The sequence below is a fragment of the Mandrillus leucophaeus genome, unplaced genomic scaffold (genome assembly GCF_000951045.1).
Source record: "Mandrillus leucophaeus isolate KB7577 unplaced genomic scaffold, Mleu.le_1.0 Scaffold46, whole genome shotgun sequence".
NCBI lineage: Eukaryota > Metazoa > Chordata > Mammalia > Primates > Cercopithecidae > Mandrillus > Mandrillus leucophaeus.
This window is the reverse complement of record NW_012104920.1, coordinates 1714005-1724143: the sequence shown is the minus strand read 5'-3', so window position 1 is coordinate 1724143 and position 10139 is coordinate 1714005. Positions and strand designations below refer to the sequence as shown.

The following is a 10139-nucleotide window of genomic DNA, read 5'->3' as shown; positions in this document are numbered from 1 at the left end:
ATACATACACACACACAAAATTAGCTGGGGTGGTGGCACATGCCTGTAATCCCAGCTACTCGGGAGGCTGAGGCAGGAGAATCGCTTGAACCTGGGAGACGGAGGTTGCAGTGAGCCAAGATCGCACCATTGCACTCCAGCCTGGGCAACAAAAGCGAAACTCCGTCTCAAAAAAAAAAAAAAAAATTAGCCGGGCGTGATGGCGGGTGCCTGTAATCCCAGCTACTCGGTAGGCTGGGGCAGCGGAAACACTTGAACCTGGGAGGCAGAGGTTGCAGTGAGCCGAGATCGCACCACTGCACTCCAGCCTGGGCAACAAGAGCAAAACTCCATTTCAAGAACAAAATAAAAATTAAAATTAAATTTAAAAATAAGTTAATGGACACACTGCTAAAATTGTATCATTATAAAATGTTCATTACCGGTTCCTGATAACTAGTCTTCACCATCCTAAGGAAAATTCCTCTGTTCCTAGTTTACTAAAAGCTTTCATCCAAAAGAGATGGTGAATTTCACCAAATGCCTTTCTCACGTCTATTTGAGATGATCGTATCGTTTTCTCCTCTTGCTCTGTCACCAGTCTGGTGGGCAGTGGCACAATCATTGGCTCACTGTAGCTTCCAACTTCTCGGCTCAAGTGATCCTCCAGCCTCAGCCTCCCAAGTAGCAAGGAGTATAGGTGTGTGCTAATTTTTTTTATTTTTTGTAGAGACAGGATCTCGCTATGTTGCCTAGGCTGGTCTCAAATCCCTAGCTGGTCTCAAATCCTCCTACCTTGGCTTCCCAAGTGCTGGGATTACAAGCATGAACCACCACACTTGGCCTCCCTTAACATTTTAATATATGAATCATACTGAGAGATTTCCTAATATTGAGCCATCTTTAGTTTTCTGAAACAAATCCTATGTTATTTCCTTAACATGCTGCCATGTTTGGTTTGCTACTATATTATTATAAAGTCTTGTATCTCTATTCAGAAGCAAAACAGGTCTATACTCTCCTTATTTTACGTTATCCTTGTGACCATTTGAACTGACCTTATAAAATGAAATGCGAAATCTTTTATCTTTCCTATACTCTGGAAGAGCAGAAGAATTATCTATTCCTTGAGAATTTCATAAAATTAGCCATAAAACCAAACAGGTTTTGTGCCTTCCATGGGAGAGATCATTGACGATCTTTTCTAGTTCTTTTATGGTAATTGATTTTCCATCTCTTCTCTGACAACAGCAAGGATCAGAGGTTGTGGCTATTTCATTGGGAATATCTGAAGAGGGACAGCTATAGGGATGTCATGGGACTGCATGTCATGGGTTAAACGGGATGGGTCATGGGGAGCTTTGGCGTTTGAAGGGCTCTCACAGGTTGTGATGTCTGGGGGAGCATAGCTGTCACTCAGGTAGGCATTGCTGGGCTTGGCCACCTTTAGGTAGACAACATCATACGTGTTCTTCAGGGCTGCCACAGCATCTTCATGCATGACATCCTCTAGCCCCACACTGTTGACCTGGAGTCAAGGAAAGCAAAGCTCAGACAAAGCCACAAATGGCCCAAGACAGATGGACTGGGATGAAGTGATGAACTTGCGCCTGCCAGGGCTAGTAGGTGAGACCCAGATTTGGGCTAGAAAATGGGCTAGATGGGGTCCTCACCGCCAGGATCTTGTCTCCAATCTGCAACCTCCCATCCTTGTGGGCAGCACCCCCTTCGATGATCTTTGTTACATAGATGCTATTATCTCCTGGGATGTGCTGGTTCCCTACGCCCCCTGCGATGCTGAAGCCAAGACCTGGATGGAGGGGAGGCCAGAGGTGGGTGCCCAGGTGCCCAGGAAGCAGACTTGGGGGCACAGGACAGTTGGGATGGGGGAACAAAATGAGTTACTACCTTTAGGCCCCTTGATGAGCTTGATCTCCATGACCTTCTCAGCTGGGGGCTTCCGGCGCATGACATAGAGGCGAACGATGGAGCCTGCCTCTTTGAGGGCCTCCACCGCTGCCGAGTGGGTCACCTCGCGCACATCCACTTCATTTACAAACAGGATGCTGTCGTTGACCCTGGGAGCAGCAACGTGGGCCTGAGCCAAGAGCTTCCTGCTGCCCTGGCCCTCCCTCTCCAGGGACCAAGCATCCTAACCCCTGTATCCTCTCCTCACCTGAGGCGGCCATCCTGGGCCGCAGCCCCACCAGGAATGATCTTGGTGATGAAAATGGACGGGTCGTCACCGATGTGTGGGTTGTCAGTGCCACCTGCGATGCTGAAGCCCAGACCTGAGTTACCCTGGGCGAAGGAGGGGAAGAGGGTCAGCTCCCCTCACTGCCCAAGTCTGGCAAGGCAAGTGGGGTGGGAAATGGCTTGGAGCAGCCAGAGCAGGAAGGGATAGGGTGAGGGGCTGGCCACGCAGACCACATGGGCAGAAAGAAAGGTACAGATGGGGGGCCAAGGGGACTGCCAATGGAGGAGCCTGCTCACCCTTTCCAATGTGATTTCCTCGTATTCCATCTCCCCCTCGGTCCCGTTCACCTGCAACTCCAGCACGGGACAGAAACACAAAAGCAGTGAGACAGACATTCCTGCCTCACAACCTGCCCGTCATCTGCTTCCCTCCCTTACTCCCTCCTTCCTTCTGCAATGGCCCTAGCCCCAAAATCTAAACAACTCACATATCCTGGGGCTTCTAGGGTATCTGTGTTGACAATCACAGGGGGAGAATTGGCCTGTTTGGGGAAACAAGAGACAAAAAGCCACCTGAGCCTTGACTCGAGAGGGAGCCCGTAACGGAGGGTCCCATCAGCGTGGCTACCCTTTCAGCCTCTTAGCCAAGCCCACTCTGCCACGCTGAGAGCTGCTCAAGGGCCCAGTCTCACTCCACATCACACACACACGCACACGCGTGCACATGCGCACGCACACACACACGCACAGATGCACAAGCACATGGATCTAACTCTGCCCAGCCCGGGGCCCCCTGCATGTGGAAGGAGGTGTAGGAGAAGCGGGAAGGGAGACAGCCAGACGGAGAGGGGAGCAGCAGATGGCAAAGAGTGGGGAGAGGGGGGTAGGCTTGGGGGAAGGGAGCTTCTCACCGGATGTAACACCACAGGGTGTTACATGCCTTATGTGCTACACATGGACAACCCAGGGATCATGTCCACCGGGTCCTGGTACCCACTTCCTGCCCCATCCCTCCCAATCCCCCCATAACTACCCAGATATTATCATAATCCTCCCCTAGACTTGTCCCTCACCTTCACACACATTTGCCCTAAACCCTGCACCCCGGGAATCCGGGGTTCCCCCAGCTGCAGACCCCTCCCTTGGTCTCACCAACCAGACGTCCAATCCACCCCTTCCTCTAGGGACCGCGTTGCCTAGCAACGGTATCTAGGACCAGCCAAGACCCGGGGAGACCCACCTCCAAGAGGCCCCGTCGTCAGGACAACAGGGGGGTGGGGCGTGGCCTGAGGCCGACCAAACTCCTGAGCGCAGAAGGTTTCCGCTAGCCCCGCCTCTTCTGCCCTGGGCCCCGCCCAGCGTTAGCCAGGCGGAGAGGAGGCCGGGCTGAAGAGGTTTGTGGGCGCAGCGCATTCTGAATAACCTGCCTTCCTCGCTCCCCTACGCCCCTCACCCTACGCAGTGCAAAGGACGTCAGGAAGGGGGAGTGGTGAAAGACATCCGGGTCTTATCCCGCTCATCTATTCCCTCCCCCAACTTCATTCGGGAAGGGGTTAAAGTGGGGCGTGCCCAGGTCCCTGACGTCAATCGCCTGGTCTCTAGACTCCCAGGCGGGGCCAGCTTTAGGCCGGTCCTAGGGGCTTCCCCAATTGCCAGGGCAACCGAAGCCACGTCTCTATGGCAATGGGGGGAGGCCGCCAAGAGCCTCCTTCCGGGGTCCCCAACCTACTTCCTCCTTAAAGAAACATGTATTTGCAGTAGCCCAAGCCCAAGGATTCCCCAGTCTCCTTCCCGCTCTCCCCGTCCAAAGGGGTCCCTCCCCTCTCCTACTGCTATTTCCCAAGCCTACAAACTACCAACCATTTTCAAGCTGTATCACAGATTTCACACCCATAAATCGATTAACACCACCCTCCAACCCTTCACATCTCAGCAAATGCTGTTGTCCAACCAACAGCCACTGACTGCCAAAATCTCATCCACGTGTTCATCCTCCATCCCATAGCCTATCCTCAATCCCCATCCCATCCCTATCCTGGAACCTCCTTCCCAGCACACCCACCTTCATCCACTACGACATTCATTTGCTTCCCATCCCTGTCTCTGCCCGCATCCCACACGCTCCATCTCCATCCCTGTCTCGCCCTTCAACATCCATCTTCCAACCCTAGCCTCCAGCCTCCATTCTCCATCCGCTTCCCGGGCCCTATCACACCCTCCAGCCCCATCCCTTACCAATGTCGTGGCCTCATCCTCCATTCCAATTTCTTTTTTTCTTTTTTTCCCGAGACAGAGTCTCGCTGCGTCACCCAGGCTGGAGCGCAGTGGTGTGATCATAGCTCACTGCTGCCTTGAACTCCTGGGCTCAAGCAGTCCTCCCACCTCAGCCTCCTGTGTAGCTACAGGCACATGCCACCGCACCCAGCTACTCCATCTCAATTTCTGATTCCCCAGAGAGTGTATCACCATTCTCCCTTACCCTGCCTTCATACCCTCAAGATTATTCTCAAGTAACAATCTTACACTTCTCAATCAACTCCCCCTCTCTTCTGAAAATTGGGGCTTCTCTTGTTCCCCAGGTGAGGACTTGTCCTGAGACCTCCACCCCATGCTTATGGCCTCCAACACGCTCTCCCTCCACCCTCTTCTGCTCCTAAACTTTGATCCACATTAGCTCTGTACTAACTACCACCCCTTAGGCTCCCTACCTCCTCTTCCCCCTGCTCAGGGATTGAATGGCCCTGCCTTACAAAAAGCATCTCTAGTCTTCTTTCCCTCACTCCTAGCATCCACAGAATTCACACAAACACTCTGTACCATCCCTGTCTCCAGGGCCTTCCTTTCCTTGCTCTGTCAGCTCCATTCACCACCCTGATTTCACAGTCTTATCCCTATCCGGGCCCTGACCCAGGACCTCTTACCTTCCTGTTCCCCAACTCCTGTCTTGCCAGTTCTCACTCCAGAACCTGATTGCCCGCTCCCTAGGCTCAGAGACCTCCTCCCCATGCATCTTCTTGGTGAAATGTCAGCAACCTCCCCCTTCCCAGAGCATCCCACATCATCCTAGAATCCCCACCCTGACCCCACGGTGTCCTCTCAATCTCACAGCTTGCCTGGTGCTCTCCAGTCCTCCCCATCCTGTGTCCCCAGAAGAAGAGACGGAGGAAGGGGAAGATGGAAAGTGGCCTGGAGGATGGAAGTTCCCAGAAACCAGGCCTCCCGGGGCTGGAGAGAGGAGGACGCTGTGAGCAGAGAGGAGAAAGGGAAACAGGTGGTGGGGGATGATGGAGGGGGCAGAGGGGGACAGAAAGAAGATATGCAGAGGTGAGAACCCAAGAGGATGAGAGAGGGGAGGAGGAAAAGAGAGACGGTGAAGATGAATAGGCAAGAGGGAACATGGGAAAGGGGAGCTGGCTGATGGAGGGAGAGGACTGATGAGGGAAAGGACTGATGAGGCCGCAGCGGCCTGAGCTGGGGATCAGGGAGAGGGAGAGGAGAATGCGTGGGAGGAAGAGAGAGACAGCATCAAGAGCCAGCCAGTCAGCCAGCAGGGAGGAAAGGCTGCAGAGCCGGGAGAGAGCTCAGGAGTGGAGCAAAGGCTGGGGCAGGGGACGAGGCAGCAAGGCCCCACCATGTGAAGTCTCAGGCCAGACAGATGGAAAGGGCTGGAGACTCGGGGACAGGGCGAACCAGACCCAGAGGCGGAGGTAGGGGGAGGAGGCGGGGAAGGGACAAGAGCAAATGAGGGCAGCAGGCGCTTGGAACAGAGCTCTGGACACAGAAAATGGAAACGGAGGTTGGGGGTGTGAAGGAATGAGGAGGTCCCAGGCGTGGGGGGCTTCCTGGGGGATGCACACACCTCAACACACACGCATACAGTGCACGCACACACACGCATACAGCGCACGCACACACGCACAGGCACGCACGCGTGCACACACGCGCAGGCACACACACACATACAGCACACGCACACAGGCACAGGCACGCGCGCACACACACATTCTTGCCTTAGGCTGGACATCCACTCCCATTGGCCTGGCCTGTTTCTCCTCTGTGGGACCAAGGTGTTTCCAGCCCCCCAAACGCCCCCTCCCCCAGGCCCCAGGAGCCCACGTCCCAAACCCCCACCCCCAGTTCCAGCATCCCCCCCAGCCCCCCACGGCTCTCTCTCACCCTACCGGCCCTTGGGGATTGCTGCAGCTCCGAGGCTCCGAGGGCCGCACTGGGGAGGGGGCCACCAGGGTCTCCTACCTTGAAGGGGGAGAGGTGGGCGTGGCCCACGACCCCGTGGCCAGCCTCGAGGTGGGACAAGTTCCTCTCCGCCACGTGCACCAGCTCGGGGGCGTTTACCTGGTTGGGGAGGTGGGCCGGGCTGTGCTCCAGAGGGGGCGTGTCTTCATCTTGGTAGCGGTATTTCTGGGGATGGGGACGGAGGTGTCACTGGGGCCGGCCCGGTGCCTCAGGCTCCAGGCTGGCCGCCCTGGCCGCCTCCTCTTCCCCCAGCCAGTGCAGTGCGGAAGGCCCTGGGGCCTGACCAGCTCCTCCCCCTCCCTCTCCTCTAGCCCATTGGCTCCCCTCTCTCCACTCTCCCGACAGCCCCCTCTCCCGCCAGGGCCTCAGCACCTCTCATCAATTCCAGGTCCCAATCAATCCCAGGTCCTAATCCTATCCCCCAACTCCTACTCCTCATATCCTGGGACACCAGCCTTCTGGCGGGCATAGCCCCTCTGGCATCTGTGTCTTCACCCCTTTCCCTGCCACCTTCATCTTCGGGTCCCTCCAGCTTCTCAGAGCTCTAGCCCCCGACACTCACACCTCCATTCTCTGCATCCAGTCCCCAACTTTCTTGCTTCTCTCACCATCTCAAACTCACTCTTGTTCTAGCCTCCCCTCCCCTATCCCTCTGGCTGCTCCTACTCTGCATGGCATCCTCCCCGCACCCCACCTCCATGGCCTCAGTCTCCCCATTGCAGCCTCTACCCCACAGGTGATTGGCTCTCCTTTACCTTGCACTCCTTAGGCAAAGACTGAAGTCAGCCCCTTCCACCAGAAGGTACTTGGCATCAGCCCCCGAGATAGGACAAGGCTAAGCCTGTCCAGTTCACTGCCCTTGCTGGTTTCCAAGCAGTCAACAGAGGGGCCCCGGGAGTCTGGCCCTACCCCTACAACAGCCCGCAGCCCAGCCAGCTAATCCGGATATGCTAGAAGGGCATGAGCTGGAGAAGGAAGGGGAAGAAGAGAGACAGCAGGGCTCAGGACAGGGGCAAGAATGGGTGCCAGCCTCCCTGGTTGGGGAGGAGGGTAGCATGCTGAGCCTCAGAGTGAATTCCTGGTCTCCCTCTGGTCTTTTGGGGTGAAAGGTCCAACATGGCCCCTGACTCCCTGCCCAGTTAATCAGCTGCCATCCCAAGGGCCTCCTGTGCTAGCTTAATAGGGACGACAGTAAAATGAGATTAACTGGGGGCCAGAGAAGGAGGAAAAGGGCAGATGGAGACAGCAGAAGAAGACAGCGATTCTGCCTGGGCCGTTCCACGTCCGCCTCTGCCCTCTCCCCTGCTCCTCTCCTCTGGAACGGGCCTCCACAGAGACAGACCCTCCAAGCTTCAGGTTCGGGAAGGGGAAGGTATCATATGCAGGGTTCCCTCAAGGACTGAAGAAGACAGAATGCACCGCCCAGCACACATGGGTAAAAAGAGGAGGCACGGTAATCCCAGCACTTTGGGAGGCTGAGGCGGGCAGACTGCTTGAGCCCAGGAGTTGGAGACCAGCCTGGGCAACACGGTGAAACCCCGTCTACAAAAAATACAAAAATGAGCCAGGCATGGTGGTGCACGCCTGTAGTCCCAACTACTAAGGAACATGAGGTGAGAGAATTGCTTGAGCCCAAGAGGTGGAGGCTGCAGTGAGCCACGATCACACCACTGCACTCCAGCCTGGGCAACAGAGTAAGACCGTGTCTCAAAAAGACAGAGAGGCCAGGAGCAGAGGCTGATGCCTGTAATCCCAACACTTTGGGATGCCGAGGTGGGCAGATCACCTGAGGTCAGAGCCCAGCCTGGCCAACATGGTGAAACCCCATTTCTACTAAAAATACAAAAATTAGCTGGGCGTGGTGGCGCATGGCTGTAATCCCAGCTACATGGGAGGCTGAGGCAGAAGAATCGCTTCAACCTGGGAAGCGGAGGTTGCAGTGAGCCGAGATCATGCCACTGCACTCCAGCCTGGCGACAGAGCGAGACTCCATCTCCAAAACAAAAAAGAGAGAGAGACAGAGAGAGAGAGCAGAATTTCCCTCCCAAAAGTTTCTGAGAGGCTGAGAGTGCCCTAATACTTAGAGGGCAGCAGCTGCGAGATCAAACGGGAGGAAGCTTATCAAGGTCAATGGCCAATCCTAGAGTATGATTCTGAAAATGTTAAGGATGATGAATCAAGGCTGAGACTGTAACACAACTCTGGCTGTAGAGTAAGGGTACAATAAAAGAATGGGAGAAGGGAAGTGGTCCTGTCAGCACGAAAACTCTCAAACCCAGAAGACAGAGACAACGCGAATCAAGAAGCACCCTGATACATTTAAAGAGTCTTAAAGAAGGAAAACAGGGGCTCAGCAAGATTGAGTCTATTCTCTGGGCCACAGACTTGGAGAGGGAATCCTGAACTCCAGATTTCAATCCGATGGGCACAAAAAGTAGAGAAGGAAAATAGAACACACAAAATAGCCCTGCTCAAAGGCTGAGCTGTCTTGAATAAAGGAGTTCTATGAACCGACAGAGAATGTTCATTCCACATCCTGAGAAGGTGGTCTTCTACCTGGGCAGTGCACAAGCTGAGGGGCAAGCCCCAGAATTGAGGAGACCTGGGGGAAGGGGTGGAAGCCACTCTCTGCTATCCACTCTTTCTTCACAAGGCCTCCGATTCCCTGCAAGGTAAATTAGGACCAAAGCCCCAAGTTTTGGAGTCTGGGGGAGGGTTTGAGTCCAGTGCACCTCTATCTTCACTCCACCTCAGAAAATTCCTGAATCTGAGGAGGAAATGTCAGCGTGCACCCGAAGAAAATGGAAACATGAGGAGGGCCATTTCATCATTTATTCTAGGGAGGAAATGAAGGTAAATTTATATCTCAGGGAGCCCCCAGTATCTCTCCCTGCCCCACCCCCATGGAGGGAGGGTGGTATCTGGCACTGAGGAAGAGGCTCCTCAGGATTGGGAGGCAACATGGGGAAAATGGGGAACAAGAAATGGGTACCAGGGTTTCCAGAATGTGGCTGGAAGAGGTTAGGGACTAGGTTCAGTCTCTGGAAATTTTCGACGTACGTGTGGGGGGTGGGGAAACGTCTGGAGGGGTCGGGGTGGGGGAGAGTAATTCTGAAACTGCATACTGGGGGCTGGGGAGGTGGCGGATCAGCACCTCTCAGTCCTGGATTACAGGGCAATTAAAGCAGGATGGGAAAGGAGGACCCCCCACCCTTTATCCTACTGGGACTCAGGGCCCTAACCCACGACAACTCAGATGCTACTGGGACATGTCTGCACCCCAATATATTAGGGCTTAAGACAAGTAAAACGCCTGGGGAATGGGGGACACGGACGGAGTCGCTGTTGTTCCTTCCCCTTTGGCCCCCTCCTCACCGGAGCCCCAGTTGCACAGAATGACCTGGAACCGAGGCTTGCACCCCCAAAACATAGGGGTGTGAGTCAAAGTGAATGGTAAGAGGGACGACCCACAGCGCCTGTCCGCAAGAAGTTGCAACCCAGAGACCCCGCACCAAGCAGAAGGAAGAGCGACAGCGCTTGAAGCTTGCACCCTGATATTTGCGGGGGTCCGGGAAGAGGGGAGCGGGGCCGGAGCCCATATCGCGGCACGTACCACGCAGAGACACATGGAGGCGAATCTGTTCCGAGCCGACATGGAGAAGGGGAGGGGGACTGAGGGAAGGGGGTGGGTGGAATATCAAGGGTCCCGG

The 10139-nt window shown here is 55.0% G+C and overlaps 1 protein-coding gene across 6 annotated transcripts in view; it reads right to left on the bottom strand.

Annotated features, from left to right (window-relative positions):
- The window catches only part of DLG4 (discs, large homolog 4 (Drosophila)), a 29851-nt gene that overhangs the window by 11551 nt on the left and 8161 nt on the right, over positions 1-10139 (bottom strand). For 2 of the 6 annotated variants that reach the window (XM_011994623.1, XM_011994626.1), the window contains 7 exons: positions 6529-6594; positions 2664-2717; positions 2473-2523; positions 2156-2280; positions 1888-2057; positions 1653-1789; positions 1363-1507 (listed from right to left, as the gene is read on the bottom strand). In XM_011994623.1, coding sequence (XP_011850013.1) covers positions 1363-1507; positions 1653-1789; positions 1888-2057; positions 2156-2280; positions 2473-2523; positions 2664-2717; positions 6529-6594 — 748 coding nt within the window. Of the gene's footprint in view, positions 1-1362; positions 1508-1652; positions 1790-1887; positions 2058-2155; positions 2281-2472; positions 2530-2663; positions 2718-3415; positions 3639-5288; positions 5619-6528; positions 6595-10139 lie in introns of those variants that run through there. The other 4 variants (XM_011994622.1, XM_011994624.1, XM_011994621.1 and 1 more) reach the window with 3 other exon arrangements.